This window comes from Phyllobates terribilis, unplaced genomic scaffold (assembly GCF_046119375.1).
Source record: "Phyllobates terribilis strain yellow unplaced genomic scaffold, ASM4611937v1 Scaffold_1__5_contigs__length_1240528914, whole genome shotgun sequence".
Taxonomy (NCBI): Eukaryota; Metazoa; Chordata; class Amphibia; order Anura; family Dendrobatidae; genus Phyllobates; species Phyllobates terribilis.
This window is the reverse complement of record NW_027362761.1, coordinates 281,503,138-281,520,232: the sequence shown is the minus strand read 5'-3', so window position 1 is coordinate 281,520,232 and position 17,095 is coordinate 281,503,138. Positions and strand designations below refer to the sequence as shown.

The window sequence follows — 17,095 nt, the reverse complement described above, 5'->3', positions numbered from 1 at the left end:
CCTAATTTCCATGGGAGTTAGAGAAACAGCTATCTTGATCCAAGTGCAATAAATGTCTCTTTTGGGGACATCTCATTTAATTTTTTCTGACCTTGTTTCAATTGGTACTGTCTTTACAGCAGACTCCACAATGTCTGAAATCATTGATTATGAGCGGCTGGAATCCTCCTCCAGGCAATCGGAAAATGCATGGCGATCTCCTGTATTTAACTGTTGTGACAATGGAAGACCACCACATTAATATCACTTCTTCCAACAGGGGGTTTTACATCAACCAGTAAGTACTGTGAGGAAAGTTTTCAGAGGTCAGTCATACTTTAAGTGTCTGAGGCGAACTTGGAACCTTAAAATCGTGCTTCCGGTGCTGCAAAACTTTCAGTGTGAAAAATTGTGTCAGATTCAGTTTCATTACAAAAGCCTATATTACACGGTTACAATAAGGGGTTAAATATGAGTCCCATAATATAACTTTTAGAATCGGAACAACAATTGAGTTCTGGCTGTGTCATCTACGTTAGCAACACTTGGAGAAGAACAGGGGAAATGGCTCTCACATGCCAATTATGGGAAAAGGATGTGGAAGAGGTTTGGGTAGGATGGAGAGGATGGGGTTGTTAGAATACTAATTATCTTTGGGGTGTTTCTTCAAGGGAACCTATGAGAGATGTTAATGTCCCCACCCCACCCCCCTCAAATTATTTATATGACTGTTTAGCACTTGAAAAGATAAGTCGGTTGATCCCAACGCCTTCTCCAAGATTAAGAAATTATGTTTTGACGTTATGCCTGGAAGTGCATTGGGATGTGATGATGCACTGCTAGCTTCTCAGCCTTGCGCTATATTTCCTATCTAGCAGCACCCTCCCCTGGCTCATTGACAGGTCAGAGGTCGTGTACCAGAGAAACTGACCTGTCAATCAGCCAAAGGAGGGTGCTGATTGGTAGGTAATAGAAAAATGAGGCTGAGAAGCTGGAAGTGCGTCATCTTGTGAGAGACTAGAAATGCGTCATTACGTGAGAAGCTAGAAGTGCATCATCACGCCTCCATGTACTTACAGACACAACTTTAAATGTGATTTCTCATTGCTGCAGCAATGCTCTAGGTTACACAATCATATTAATGCTTATGGGGGGTAAAAGTTTCTGACAGGTTTCCTTTAATTAAAAGCATCCATCATTTTGCATTTCTTGTAAGGTCAACAGCAGAAGTATTTAATCCGAAACCCGCATCACCGAGCCACTTGAGCCACAGTATTGTGGAATTGCTGAACCAGGTTAGCCCGGCTTTCAAGAAAAACTTTTCCAATCTACAAAAGAAAAGGTAAATGTCTGCAACACAGCCATCATAATCCCACAAATGTCCATACACTCATAGAAAAAAACAGCACTGTATTCACAATTTTCCTAGTTGGTTGTCATTGGAAACAGTCTACACACTTGTTGTCAGACACATCCAGCTGTAGAGATATCTGGTAATTTCTTGTTTTTTTTTTTTTTTTTTTTTTCTTTCAATTGAAGTGCTCTTATAGAGTATGGCTTATAATATTTAGTATCTTGTCTATGCTTGCAGGACACCAATATAACACGTTTTTTTTTTTTTTTCCCCCAACTTTTAGGGTTCAACGTCATCCATTAGAGAGAATTGCAACTCCTTATCAGATATACAGCTGGATTGCCCCAAGCAGCAATCATATCATAGACTGCGTACGGGCAGAGGATGCATACAATTCACGTCTGGGGTATGAGGAGCACATTCCCGGCCAGGTACGACCAAAAATTCATGACTAGTTTGGCACGTGAACAGTGTCGGACTGAGGTGCCACGGGTCCACCAGTAACCAACTCCATGCAAATGTGACATTATCCTCAATCACAAATTTATATAACCATGAACTGGGTAGATTGATCAATGAATACGATGCTGCCTTTCTACATAGTGAATCAAGTATATTGTGCCAAGTACTGCTCATATAAGAGGGTGGTGGCCCACTCTTACATAGGGGCCCACCGGAGGTTTCTCCTGTTCTCCTGTGGGCCAGTCCAAGCCTGGATGTCAACACATATACCTTTATGATAATGCTTATTCTGCTGATTCTATGCTTGGTTCTGACAAAATGAAAATTTGTCAAGACCAAGGATTTTCATTAGAGCTCTTGGTTTATGGACCTTTTAAGAACTTGCAAGAGACTCACTTTAAAGAGTGACTACCTTTGTAATATAATATATATATTTATAAATCAATAGCTCACATGTAAATGAGAAACTTTGTAATATACCAAAGAAATCTGCTTCTTTCTCAATTGATTTTTTTTCATTCTCAAAATTCTCAATGTAGTGAATACAAATGTTCCAGGTTCTGAAACAGGAGATGACAGTTGGTCCTTATAAAGTTCTATGGAGAACCGTAACTGTCATTTAATTGCTCACAGCAGAATATCTGTATCTGCCTATAGCTCCTTTCTTCTTCTCTCCCTTCTCTCATCCATAGAGATTTAAAAGCACCAACTGTCATATCCTATCTCAGTAATGGGATAATCTTTTTTTCACTGAATACAGATTGGTCACCCTCAATTCATGGGTACAATCAACCCAGGACGATAAAAAGGCACAGTTCTCTGTTAAGATGTATTACAAAAGTTGCTTATTTTCATGTGTACTATTACAATTTATGAAGTAAAAATTAAAACAATGGTTAGTTTTTAATTAAATATAAAGGTTGACAGTTTAGGACGGAGATTGCTATACGGTAACCATATAGAAGGCAATTTACAAAATGCTTCCATTTTACCATTAGACTATATGTAGAATAAGTACCGTATATACTCGAATATAAGCCGAGGCCCCTAATTTTACCACAAAAAACTGGGAAAACATATTGACTCGAGTATAAGCCTAGGGTGGGAAATGCAGCAGCTACTCGTAAATGTCCCCATCCTGGTAAGCAATGCCTACTCATCCCCAATCCTGGTATGCATGGCACCCCTCATCCCCAGTCCTGGTATGCATGGCACCCCTCATCCCCAATCCTGGTATGCATGGCACCCCTCATCCCCAATCCTGGTATGCATGGCACCCCTCATCCCCCAGTCCTGGTATGCATGGCACCCCTCATCCCCCAGTCCTGGTATGCATGGCACCCCTCATCCCCCAATCCTGGTATGCATGGCACCCCTCATCCTAAATCCTGGTTTGTATGGTACCTCTCATCCCCAATCCTCGTATGAATGGCACCTCTCATCCCAATCTTGGTAAGCATGGCCCCACTATCCTGGTATGCATGGCCCCCCATCACTGCACACATGGAAAAAAAAAAAACACTCCCCTTCCTCCCCCTCTGCTGCAGCGCTGCCTTCTGTTCTGCCAGTAGCATCTCACCTTGGCATCTGAGGGGATATTCACTCCTCTCCACCCTGGGACTATGCTCGTGGAGAGGAGAGAATAGTCAGTCATTCTCCTTAATAGCGCAGTGTGAGTCTCAGCTGCCGCTTCCTGCAGCGGCTCTACGATCACATGTGCCCGCTACAAAAGAAAATGAATATTCACTCTTCTGCATGCCCATGGGCTTGGAGAAGAATGACTATTCATTCTCTCTAATAGCAGGCACAGAGGATCACTGAGCCGCTGCAGGAAGCAGCAGCTGCGATTCACACTACTCTATTAAGGAGAATGAATATTCACCCCTCTCCACTCTCATGGGTGTGCAGAAGAGTGAATATTAATTCTCTTTAGTAGAGGGCACACGTGGAAGCTGCAGCAGCAGCTAGTGCCTGTGCCCGCTCCTCCGCCGCAACCCCCCCCACCTCCAAACCTCCACCGGTATATAGTCTATAGAAGTATATACCCGAGTATAAGCCGAGAGGGGCTTTTTCAGCATAAAAAATGTGCTGAAAAAGTCGGCTTATACTCGAGTATATATGGTATGTTGAAAATTTTTCATATCAGCGCAGGAAAAACAGATCTACTGCATAGGTAGATCTACTACTATTGTAATTGTATTGGTGAGTTACCATGTTAAGGTTTGATTCAAATATCAAATATTCTCTGTCTTAAAGACAAGAGACTGGAATGAGGAGCTGCAGACAACTCGAGAACTTCCCCGGGAGCTCCCATCAGATCATCTACTGCGACAGAGAGCAAATTTTAAGGTAACAATAGTGAATATTTATGATATACATTTGATTCATTGGTGTCCTTAGGGATTTGACATCCAATATAATGGAATGAAAGCTTGATAGGCTGTCACACTCGCAGGTGGCGCACGTGGTTCGTGGACTCACTGTGCCACAGGGCCGGGTCTGCCTAGGAAGGGGCATAGCTAAGCGGTTACTAGGTGTTCACTGGAGCTCCGGATGGTGGAGACAGACTGGACTGCAGGTAGCTGCCAAGTACCACTCCTAGGCAGTCCGTCCCCCCACCCCGCCAGTACTGCAGCTGCCGATACCAAGTGGCCGGTTTGCTGGACAGGAGAATTTGTGACCGGAGTCCCTGCCGAGCAGGATTCGGAGACAGACGGACTGTACGGACAACTTGGATCTTGAAGATAGGTTCTTGTTCACACATGCAGTAATCGGGAAACATTTTGGGAGCTGGCCGCACTAGGACTAGGGACTACGGATTCAGGGCTGGCCACACCAGGGCCAGGGGTTCAGGTACCGCTGACACAGTTTCAGGATTTAGGATATGGATACCGCCGAAGCAGTCACAGGATAAAGAACACAGTATACTATACTAATGGAACAACACAGGAAAGGGAATAATTATAACAGACTAAGGACAGGGGACCTGTTAATTTACAGTTGCACACACCAACACCACTAACACCAAACTATAGGGGTTGCTCAGGCACCTCCCTATTGGGGAGTGTGCCTTTCAAACTATATGCCTCCCAGCTATAGCCTGGGAGCCATCTTGCAGGTGTATTCTTTACTAAATGCCTCCCAGCTGTTGGCTGGGAGAATTTTATTATGTGCGCACGCTGTCCCTTTAAGAGCAGGGGAGCTCTTGCATTAGGCGCGCCACTGGAACAGTGTGATGTGCACAGGGGAAGGAGGAGTATCGCAAGGACGCTGCTGCTGCCGGGGTGGTGAGTATTCCGGCGTCCCTGCATGGAGGGACGAGAGGAACCATGCAGGGGTGCCGTTCACGGACGTTAGAAAGGCCCATAACCTAATTCCCATACATACCTTAGATCCATTTAGTTGCAGCCCTTCTTAAAACATTACTGCCTGATCAGGTAGTGAAAATATTCAGCTTTGGTTATAAGGTCAATGGCCTGAAAGAGCAAGATAGGTGACAATGTTTTAAGACCTCTAGAAATTGGTGCTATCTAAAATCTGTATTTCTTGTAAATATCCTGTTGGAACATAGATGTGCATTCATAATGGCTGACTATTGTCTTTATTATTATACCTTGTAGATTAACTCTGATTTTGTTGGGGCATCCACCCGAGGAGCTATGGCAGTAATTGATGGAAACGTTATGGCAATTAACCCTGGAGAGGAAACAAAGATGCAAATGTTTATTTGGAACAACATCTTTTTCAGCTTTGGCTTTGACGTAAGAGATCACTACAAGGACCTGGGTGGAGATCACGCTGCCCACGTGGCTGCAACCCATGACTTAAGAGGAGTACAGGTCTACAATGATTTGGACATAGACGAACTCTATGTCTTAGGCACGGTAGTTCTCGATTACAGAGGATACAGGGTAACTGCTCAGTCAATCATACCTGGAATATTGGACCGGAAGGAAGACCAAAGTGTGGTATATGGTTCTATTGACTTTGGTAAAACCGTAACTACAGATGTAAAATATCTAAGTTTACTCCAGAAAGCCTGTAAACCACTGCAGATAATGAGGCACACAGTGCTAAATGAGAAGGATGAAGAAGTGCTTCTGTGTTCTTCTGTGGAGTGCAAAGGAATTGTGGGTAATGACGGGCGTCACTACATTTTGGATCTCCTTAGAACTTTCCCTCCCGATGTGAATTTTTTACAACTGAAGGAAGAAGAATTAATAAAAAATTGTCAAAACCATGGATTCCCTAAACCTTATCGACACCGACTGTGCAGTTTGAGGCCAGAACTCATAGAAAGATTCGTTCAACATAAGTAAGTTACTCGGTCAGATGCCGTTAAGGAACCAAGATGAGGCACATGTTATCAGATGGCGAAGAAAAGATGTATGATCACGTGAAATAGATTGTGTTCTAAAAATATTACTGAACATGTCATGATGGTATAATGTAGGGTTAGACACAAGTGACCCAGGTGCTGGGTAAGGGACTAATGTGGACATGCCACAGTAGGCCTCAATCACACTGCAGTTTTTCATGTACGAGAAAATTGGACCAGGTTTTATGAATGATTTTCATCAGTTTGGTCGAAGTGTCATCAGTTCTTCATCAGTACTTGGGGGGGAAAAAAAATTTTCTCCAACATCCTCCTATTTAACAATCCATGAAAATCGGACCACACTCTGATGGCATTCATGTGCTGTCTGATTGATTTATTTATATGGATCTATAAACTTGCATTGCCGTTTTTGATATTTTGATTCAACACTCGGTCTCGGATCAATATAGGACAAGTCTCAGCAATTTTGTGCTGACTTCTCGGTCTGCGAATAATCAAAACATGTGAATGGCCCCATTCACTATTATAGGTACGTGTGCTGACGTGTGAATGAGGCCTTACTCTAAGGTAGTAAAATAAAGCTTTTTCCTTGAGTGAAGGAAAGTCCAACTATGACTCTCATCCAATGACATTGAAAATCTATTTATGAAGCAAACTGTGTGACCCTGAGATATATTTAGTAAGGTCGCCGGCACTCCTATCATGATTGAAAATGACTTATTCCTGTGATTACTATTTACAGCTTGATTTACAATAAGGACAGTTTCACATCAGTATCATTTGGATGCTTTTCAGTGGCCATAAATCATCCATCCAACACCCACCCTGACCATAGGTCTAATGTCCTCAACTAAGCACTTCATAGGGATGTCAATGTGAATCATTAGTTCCAGTGGCGAACATAGAATTGGTGCAGCTGCACGGGGCCCAGGAGTTAAGGGGTTCATTTCCACCTCCAAAGCCAATGGAATTTTGCATTGTGATGAGCTATTGGGCTGCAAAGGGCCCATATACTGTTCTTACACAGGAGCCCTTTTTGGTCTGTGTCCGCCAGTGATTAGACCCACAGTTAAGCCACAACTTGCAGCCATAATATTGGAACAGGAAAAATGCCCCCAAACCTAGAATGACGCTGGATTAAAGCTTTCCCAATATATCTCTATTTGTTTCATAGGTATGCCCAGTTCATGAAGTTGATAGTGGACAAGTCACAAAATGGAGAATTACTTCAACCTTACAACAGTGGAGATGAATCCTTGAAAGGTAAGCCTAAGGCCGGGTTCAGACGAGCGTATAAATAATCATCTGATTTACACCCCTTTTTTTTTTTTTACACCCAGAAAAAGACAATTCTCATCCGTGTGTCCATTTCTTACATTCATGTGACATTCGTATCAGTATATCAGCAGCAAATAACATTTTCAAAACCAAATACAACTTCTCACGTGAATAATTGCATTGTATCCATAAAAATTGGATGCAACTTAGATAACCATATGGGATCTGATTTATTTTTTTATTTTTTTTTTTTTGTGCGCACCCTTAGACCTGAATGGGTGAGTCTCATACGAAATATAGAAGAGAATAGTACAGGCAACAATTTTCTTTTTTCACACGGATCAGCCTTTAGAAAGAACTTTGGTCAGTGTGCTGTCCGATTTTTTTTTTTTTTTTTTTTTTTTTTTTTTTTTTTTTTTTTTTTTTTTTAGCCCAGACCGCACGTGGACGTATAATACGCTCATCTGAACGATCCCCAATTAAGAGATTAGAAGTGCCTCCAATTACAAAATACTTGAAAGGATGTGTGTCATTAGAGACTTAGTGTTTAAATCAGGTCTATATGTTAAACCTATTTTTTTTATTTTTTGATAATGTTTTTGCTTTCCACTTCCATATCGCTCTTTATGTAAGAAAACAAATCAGAAATCTTGCAATTTTCACACTGGTCATTAAGCCTAATACTAGCCTCATACATCCTCGTCTGTACACATGACTTTTTAAGCAGTCATTTCCATTAATGGGAATATCCGGGACTTTGTGATAAACAAAAAATGTTCCTAAGCACTAACAGGCCGGTACAGTAGTTGCTACCTACCTGCCTGTTGTGCGTGGCGCTGTTCATCGCCGGTACAGACCGCTCTGTTGACGGGGAGGGACTTCGACGTCATTCTGATTGACAGCCGGATTCCCGCTGTCTAACTGGGGGAGCCGATTGTCAATCAGAAGGACGTCGGAAGCCACACTTTGTCGACAGAGCAGGCCGAAAAAGAAGACTCCGCACTGACGTGATGTTGACGTGATGTCAACAGAGGCAGCTGAATCCCCTGCAGGAGCGGTCTGTGCCGGCGATGAATGGCACCGGGCACATCAAGCAGGTAGGTAGCAACTACTGTACCTGCCTGTTTGTGAAAAAACAAAAAATGTGCCTAAGCGCTAAGACCCGGATATCCCCTTTAAGGCAACATAACAATGGCAGCTAGCGCCTCAGCATACCACCACTCACAATAGGTGACCCACCACACCTTACTATTAACCTCCCCATTCACAATGATCTTTAACCAGATTCAGAGATGCCTAGAATACTCCTGGAGAGGTCAGTTAGGCCTCATTCACACACCCGTGTTTAACACCCATACCTGAAAAAAATGGCACGGATGTCATCAGTGGTTTCCACCAGTGTGTCATTCATGTGTCCATTTTTACCATCAGTGCGGTCATGAGGGTTTTTTCACGGATAGATAGATAAAGCTTCTCCTATCTTTTGCACTGTTAAATACGGACAGCACATAGATGCCATCCGTGTGCTGCACGTGTTTTTCACTGACCCATAGACTTGTATTGGCACTTTTCATCCAGAGAAAAAGGACATGTCTATATGAGTTTTGCAGGGACAAACGGGTCAGTTAAAAAAACCAGACATGTGAATAGCACCATAGATTATAATGGGTGCATGTTCTATCCGTGAAAAAAAATGGGTACAACACATGTGTGCAACATGGACGTGTGATTGAGACCTTAGCTCTGACTATTAGTAGGCTGCTGAAAAGTACAAGTCTGGTATTGGGTCTAGTTTCCAGTGTGAATGAAGAATTGCAAGACTTTGTTTTATGTAAAAAAAAAAAAAAAAAAAAATTGTAAAACCTTTGAAAAACTTTTTTTTTTTATTGCATAAAACCTGATTTACACAATAGGTCATTTTCTGATGACACATTCTCATTATAGTTGATCTGACACATCCATATGCTGTTCTAGCTAAGGTTCATTCTCCTATTAACCCATCATTAAAAGGCACAAAAATATTGTGCAATTTGGCTAAAACAAGCAATCACTGAATGTAATGCCTGGCCTGCCCCCTCCTCCAATGCAGTGATCGACAGGCTGCCCCAATCATAGCAAGATGTCTACATTATAAATGTTCAATCTATTCAATGTGCGACAGCAGAAGATAATGGCACTGTTGTAACATGTCAGACATGACCTTCTAACGGTCCATTACTGGTTTATGATAAGTGATTATCCCACTCTCCTCTTCAGATGATCTACGGGGCGCCGATATTGTAAGAGACGCCTGCAGAGAGATCGGCTCTGTAGCTGATTATATTTTTGATATACGGTTCAATCCTGATGTATATTCCCCAGGTAAGTAATTTTTATTTTCTCCTTGATAAAGAATGTTTAACTTAGGTGGAATTGACCTTGTTTTTTTGACCTCAGTGGTTAGGTTTCCGGAGACCCAAAACCAGGCCCTTCAAGTACAAAAGCGATTGCTGAGTGAAGCGGCCACCTTTATCCTCGTGGTGCAGATCCCCAACTTTGTAAGTAGAAATATATCGGGTTTTTGTAGGCAAATATAACATCATCTAGGAAATGTATTGTGTATACAGTACAATTAAAGGGTTTGCCGCCCTAAAAAACGAAACAAAACAAACAATCCTGGTTAATTACACAAACCCCGGCCACAAATGAGCAATTGTTCATACACAAATGTTGGTAATATATATGACATTTATTAACATGAATGTTGGTAACTATATAGATGTCATATTGGTCATCAATCAGCAGCATATTGTGAACTTCAGCTTTCAGATGGCATATTGGGAATATTCTTCTCATTATCACTTTGCTTTACAGGTAAAATCCTGTCTGAATCATATAATTGTTCCCCTGGATGGTAAAACACTAAAAGAGTCTCTTCATTCACACGGAATCAACATAAGATATTTGGGAACAGTCGCTGAGATGATTACCAAGATGCAAGTCCTGTCTTCTGTGGATCATCTTTATGTAAGTATGGTATTATCAGTATACACATATTGTTGGGGGCCATTGTGTGCCATAATAAAAAAAATTGGGTTCTATCGAGAATTCAGCTTTGTCGCTGAACCTACATGTTACCATATATATGGCAATTATCTTATTGTGGGTACAATACACTTAAAGTGAACTTTAGGTTGTATTTACATGCTATGATTTGTTTGTATTCCAATTCATCCCATTTAAAGATGTATTCCTATCTGTTATAGTAATGCATGCAGTTTTTCCCTGCACAGCGGGACTCCCGACAAATCTGGCTGTGCAGAGAACTACAACTGTCCCTATACACCTGAGGAGAGCGGTGCTGCAGTTCCCCTGCACAGTGCCTGACTGCTGTACAGGGAATGATTGTTCTCAAGATTGAAGGATCTCAGAGAAGAATTTTGTATTTAAGTGGTGAATTGCACTCCTTCCCCTCAATGACGCCCAGGCATCCTCTTATTCTCCCTCTACCTCATCACTCTGTGAATAACTACTAACATGTATGATTATTACTTTTTTTTTACCCAACAGAGAATAATAATCATTGACATAGTCACACGCTCAGCCAAAAGGATCCTACGCAGCTACCTACAGGTAAGACAAACCCAGCAGTCTCTGTCTAGAGCAGGGATGTCAAAAACACAGAGGGCCAAAATTAAAAGCTTGGACAATGTCGCGGGCCAACCTTGATATTAAAAAAATGTCTACAATTGAGAGCTTTTCCTAATCAAATGTAATGATGAAACTTTTCATATGGAAACAAACTTAAAAGTGGTTGTCTCACGGAGAAAGTACAGTTTAATTAATAGATCCTAGAATAAGATTAGCACATAATCACAAATGGGGCATACTGCAATAATATGTCATTTAAGAGCAATAAAAAGCATATCGCCCAATGGCCTAATTTAAATATGTAATAGCAAAGGATAAAAAAACCCTTGAATTAATAGATAATAAAGTATGATGCCAGCAAGTGCCCCCAAACACAGTATGATGCCCTCACAGTGAATTCCTCCACAGTATCCTCCACATGCACGGTATGATGACCCAACTTTACCCTCCCAATAAAGTATGGTGACCCAACGGTGATCCCCACACAGACATCCACATATTATAATGGGCCCCACATAGTCCTCCCTACAGTATAATGGGCCCCACATAGTCCTCCATGCAGTATAATGGGCCCACACATAGTCCTCCATACAGAATAATGCCCCCACATAGTCCCCGGCGTTGCGGGCCAAATATAATCACCCTGAGGGCCAGATTTTGTGGGCCGGAGTTTGACATATGTGGTCTAGAGTTACTTATGGTATGCCCCTATCCCCCCACACCAAACTTTAGTCATAAAACAGCCTGTATTGACAAGAAGTATGAAAGCAAACAATACAGTACCTTCTTCCAGCAGCAATGGTCCATGAGATCAGGTCTTGGGTATGACATTTTAGCAGGACTAGTATATTAGGTGATGAAACCTGTGTGGCGCTCTGTTATTTTACAATGTATACTCTTGATTTATTTGTCACCTTGTCTGTGAATGTTCTGTAGTTCCGTGGAATTTCCTATTCTTTTAATGTCTGTCTGTGCTGTTGAGCTGGAAACTTACTGAAGATTCAGGTCCTTTAGAATTGTAGATATTGTGGTAGGGACATTATAATGGATTGTATCCCTTTGTCTTATGTTAGGGGATAGAGATGTCGGCTTTGTCAGCTGCGCTCAGCCACTTTCTGAACTGCTTCTTGAGCTCTTACCCAAACCCCGTGGCCCATCTGCCTCCCGATGAGCTCCTCTCCCGTAAGCGCAAGAACAAGAAGAAGATGCGTTCAGTGGAAAATGGAGACAGCACAGCCTGGACCAGTATGACACCGACCGACCTCTGGAAGCAAATCCAGCACAGTGCTAAAGACAGCTTCGACTTTACAATTTCATGGTAAGACTTCAATTATTAATCGGAGAAATGGCGGATGCTGAATATAGCAGGACTGAATACTCCGTACACTTCATCAGTCCATATGCATCAGATATACTGACTCACTCCTAGACAGGCATAAACATGTGTATAGACACCGTGAAATCTAAGGCTTGGGAGATATGTGATAAAATAGTGATCATAGTGGCAGATACCCTGTTATTAATGCCATGGATGAACATCTTCTCACCTGGCTGATAATCGGGAACTATACATTGTATTCAACCACACAGGTTAAGATATAAACTGAACAGTAGGTTTGGTTTCCCTGTAACCTATTCATGTTCATTACCTGTTTTAACCAGTTGTTACCCTTTTAAGCTGACCCTAGGCCACTGTCTATCTTATTTATATTAAGCATGGTAGACACAAACCTACAGCCAACTGTCCCAATACACCTCAGATGGCTGAATGTTGGTTCGTCTGATCGATTGGCCGGCAGCTCTCAGCCATCTCTTCCATACATAGGAGAGCACTGGTGTTCTTTATGAGAGAGCCACAGCCAGACATCTCTGGGAGCAACTTATCTCAAGGAGAACAAAAGGATTGTCAGCCCAAAATCGGACATGCCGGAGCCATAACTCCCTCAACAATCATCTGTTCAGGGCCCCCATACACATTAGACACATCTCGACAGGTAAAGTAGGCCTTAGGCCTACGTTCAGTGTTTGGCTAGTATTTTACATCAGTATTTGTAAGCCAAAACCAGGAGTGGGTGAGAAATCCAGAAGAGGTGACGGGTTTCTATTACATTTTTCCGCTGATTGTTCCACTCCTGGTTTTGGCTTAAAAATACTGATGTAAAAAAATAGCCAAACACTGAACGGGAGCCTAAGGGCTCTTTCACACGTCAGTATCTCCGGTACTTGTGGTGACAGTTACCACACGTACCGGAGACAATTACACACGCAGACCCATTCAAATCTATGGGTCTGCGCACATGTCAGTGTGTTTCCACAGACTGTGTGTCTGTGTGCTCAACACGTAGACATGTCCGTTTTTTACACGCTGCACGGGCCACAAAATGTCCCACACTGATGACACACGAATAATATCCGTGTGACACGTACCGGCGCCTGGGAATCAGTGTACAGTTAGCGCTGATCCCAAGCGCTGGGTGCTGAACGATGCCCTCATCATAGTCCCTTGCTTACGCTGTGATCCGAACGAGCAAGAGACAATGTTGAGAGTAGTAGTCTGCTCCCGCAGTGTCCCTGTGTAAAAATAAGAATAAAATAATAAAATCGTTATACTCACCTGTCCGAAGATGTCCCCCACTGAATGAGCCGCTCCAGCGGCCCTGCACTGAGCGGAGCACACTGAGTAACAGGACACCATTCCTGAGCTCAGCACAGCTCTGGGGCGGCTCATTGTCCCCGGCTCCTCGCCATCAGTGGTCAGAGGATTACAGCGGGGGACATCTCTGGACAGGTGAGTATAAGGATTTTATTATTGTATTCTTATTTTTACACAGGGACACTGCGGGAGCAGACTACTACTCCCAGCATTCTCTTGCTCGTGCTGATCACAGCTCGAGCAAGGGACAATGATGAGGGCAACAGATACACAAGACACAGATATCTCCGGGATGGGTTTTTCTGGTACTGGAAATATCTGGACAGGTAAAACCGCCCTAAGGCAGGGGTCCCAGTAGCGTATGGCATCTGATGCGAGAGCATCGGATGCTATATGCTAATGACATTAGGCTCCTGCTCTGCTGCGAGCTGCCGATTTTTTTTTTTTTTATTATTTTTTTTTTATTTATTTATTTTTTTTTTATTTTTTTATCGGATTGCATTCATCCGATTTAATCACAATTGAGATCGAGCCCTAAGGCCTACTTTACCTGTTGAGTTTTTTTGGTGGTTTATTGGTGCTTGTAAAAGCTCCTTAAATTTAACGCATTTTTTTTTTCCACATTTTTGTTGTTTTTTTTGTGTTTGTTGACCTATTTTGGCATTGTCATTTTTTTCTTATAAGTACACGGAAAAAAAAAACAAAACAGCACACCTAAAGTTTGCTGCGTTTTGGAAAAAATAAAGCTAAAAATATCACAAAAGCCTTAAAACAAGCCACAAAAAAACTGCTGTTTGTAGTCCATTTCATAATTTCTTATTGACTCCAGCACTTTTTGTTGCAAAGGAAGAACAGCAAAAAATTTAACGTTTTTCCTAAAAATGCTCTGGGTGATCAAGGCATCCGTAGCTTACCATATTTTCGGTCTGAGGCGCTTCAGATTACCTCTTTTTCTTATACACAGACTGGATGTCTGTATGAAAAAAAAATGGCAGCATGCACTAGTCCCTTTCATATTTTGGATACTTGGACTATGGGTGAGCCAAGAAAATCAGATCCAACTGTTTTTTACAGATACATTGCAATTCTTAATATAGGAAACTGTATATGGTCTTGAAAATTGTAACCATTTTTATATTAATTTTATTAAATTATTTTTAGATGCTCAAGTGAACTTAGCCTAAGTGTAAGGGGTGGTTCAGACCAGGGCCGGCGTCAGCACCCGGCGCACCCGGGCAAATGCCGGGGCCCTGAGCAGGCAGAGGGGCCCACTGGCGGTCGCGCACCCCGCTGGGCTATGGGCGGAGGAGAGCGGTGTCAGCGCCCGCCCTTCTCCGCCGCTTGCTCAGGGCCCCGGCAGCCCGATACTTACCTCTCCCCGTGCCTCCGCAGATCAGCTGTCTTCCTGCTCTGCGCTCCCTGTGACGTCTCAGGTCAGAGGGCGCGGTGACGTCTTTACACCGCGCCCTCCCCTGAGCCGTCACAGGGAGCGCTGAGCGGGAAGACGCCGACAACGCTGGAGTTCGGAGCCGAGCAGCGAGCGGCGGGCAGCAGGTAGCAGGTGAGGAGAAGGGAGGTGAGTATTTGATTTTTTTTTTTTTTTTTTTTTTAATGTATGGAGGCATGGGGCATTATAAAGAGGGGAGGGGGGGCATCCTGCATGGGGCATTATAAAGAGGAGGGGTGACAGCCTGCATGGGGCATTATAAGGTGGGGAACAGCCTGCATGGGGCATTATAAGGTGGGGAACAGCCTGCACGGGGCATTATAAAGAGAGGGGGGGACATCCTGCATGGGGCATTATAAAGAGGAGGGGTGACAGCCTGCATGGGGCAGTATAAAGAGGAGGGGTGACAGCCTGCATGGGGCATTATAAAGAGGAGGGGTGACAGCCTGCATGGGGCATTATAAAGAGGAGGGGTGACAGCCTGCATGGGGCAGTATAAAGAGGGGTGACAGCCTGCATGGGGCATTATAAGGTGGGGAACAGCCTGCATGGGGCATTATAAAGAGGGGGGGATTCCTGCTTGGGGCATTATAATGAGGAGGGGTGACAGCCTGCATGGGGCATTATAAGGTGGGGACCAGCCTGCATGGGGCATTATAAGGTGGGGAACAGCCTGCACGGGGCATTATAAAGAGAGGGGGGGACATCCTGCATGGGGCATTATAAAGAGGAGGGGTGACAGCCTGCATGGGGCAGTATAAAGAGGAGGGGTGACAGCCTGCATGGAGCATTATAAAGAGGAGGGGTGACAGCCTGCATGGAGCATTATAAGGGGGGGGCAGCCTGTATGGGGCATTATGTGGGGGGTAACAGCCTGCATGGAGCATTAAAAGGGAGGGGCCTGTATGGGGCATTATGTGGGGGGTAACAGCCTGCATGGAGCATTATAAGGGGGGGGCAGCCTGTATGGGGCATTATGTGGGGGGTAACAGCCTGCATGGAGCATTAAAAGGGAGGGGCCTGTATGGGGCATTATGTGGGGGGTAACAGCCTGCATGGAGCATTATAAGGGGGGGACAGCCTGTATGGGGCATTATGTGGGGGGTAACAGCCTGCATGCAGCATTATATGGGGACCGGTATCCTGTATGGAGCGTTATATGGGGGCCAGTATCCTGTATGGAGCGTTATATGGGGGCCAGTATTCTGTATGGAGCCTTATATGGGGGCCAGTATTCCATATGGAGCCTTATATGGAAGCCAGTATTCCGTATGGAGCCTTATATGGGGGCCAGTATTCCATATGGGGGCCAGTATTCCGTATGGAGCCTTATATGGGGGCCAGTATTCCTTATGGAGCCTTATATGGGGGCCAGTATTCCATATGGAGCCTTATATAGGGGCCAGTATTCCATATGGGGCCTTATATGGGGGCCAGTATTCCGTATGGAGCCTTATATGGGGGCCAGTATTCCGCATGGAGCCTTATATGGGGGCCAGTATTCCGCATGGAGCCTTATATGGGGGTCAGTATTCCGCATGGAGCCTTATATGGGGGTCAGTATTCCGCATGGAGCCTTATATGGGGGTCAGTATTCCGCATGGAGCCTTATATGGGGGTCAGTATTCCGCATGGAGCCTTATATGGGGGTCAGTATTCCGTATGGGGCCTTATATGGGGGCCAGTATTCCGTATGGGGTCTTATATGGGGGCCAGTATTCCGTATGGGGTCTTATATGGGGGCCAGTATTCCGTATGGGGCCTTATATGGGGGCCAGTATTCCGTATGGGGCCTTATATGGGGGCCAGTATTCCGTATGGGGCCTTATATGGGGGCCAGTATTCCGTATGGGGCCTTATATGGGGGCCAGTATTCCGTATGGGGTCTTATATGGGGGCCAGTATTCCGTATGGGGCCTTATATGGGGGCCAGTATTCCGTATGGGGCCTTAT

At 43.8% G+C, this 17,095-nt stretch overlaps 1 protein-coding gene across 1 annotated transcript in view; it reads left to right on the top strand.

Moving 5' to 3' along the window:
* Positions 1-17,095, top strand: part of LOC141258089 (clustered mitochondria protein homolog) — a 45,306-nt gene that overhangs the window by 9,346 nt on the left and 18,865 nt on the right. Inside the window, exons 6-16 of the mRNA XM_073673100.1 lie at positions 120-277; positions 1,196-1,321; positions 1,617-1,764; positions 4,052-4,144; positions 5,416-6,110; positions 7,309-7,397; positions 9,669-9,773; positions 9,849-9,949; positions 10,266-10,418; positions 10,962-11,024; positions 12,116-12,360. Coding sequence (XP_073529201.1) covers positions 120-277; positions 1,196-1,321; positions 1,617-1,764; positions 4,052-4,144; positions 5,416-6,110; positions 7,309-7,397; positions 9,669-9,773; positions 9,849-9,949; positions 10,266-10,418; positions 10,962-11,024; positions 12,116-12,360 — 1,976 coding nt within the window. The remainder of the gene's footprint in view (positions 1-119; positions 278-1,195; positions 1,322-1,616; positions 1,765-4,051; positions 4,145-5,415; positions 6,111-7,308; positions 7,398-9,668; positions 9,774-9,848; positions 9,950-10,265; positions 10,419-10,961; positions 11,025-12,115; positions 12,361-17,095) is intronic.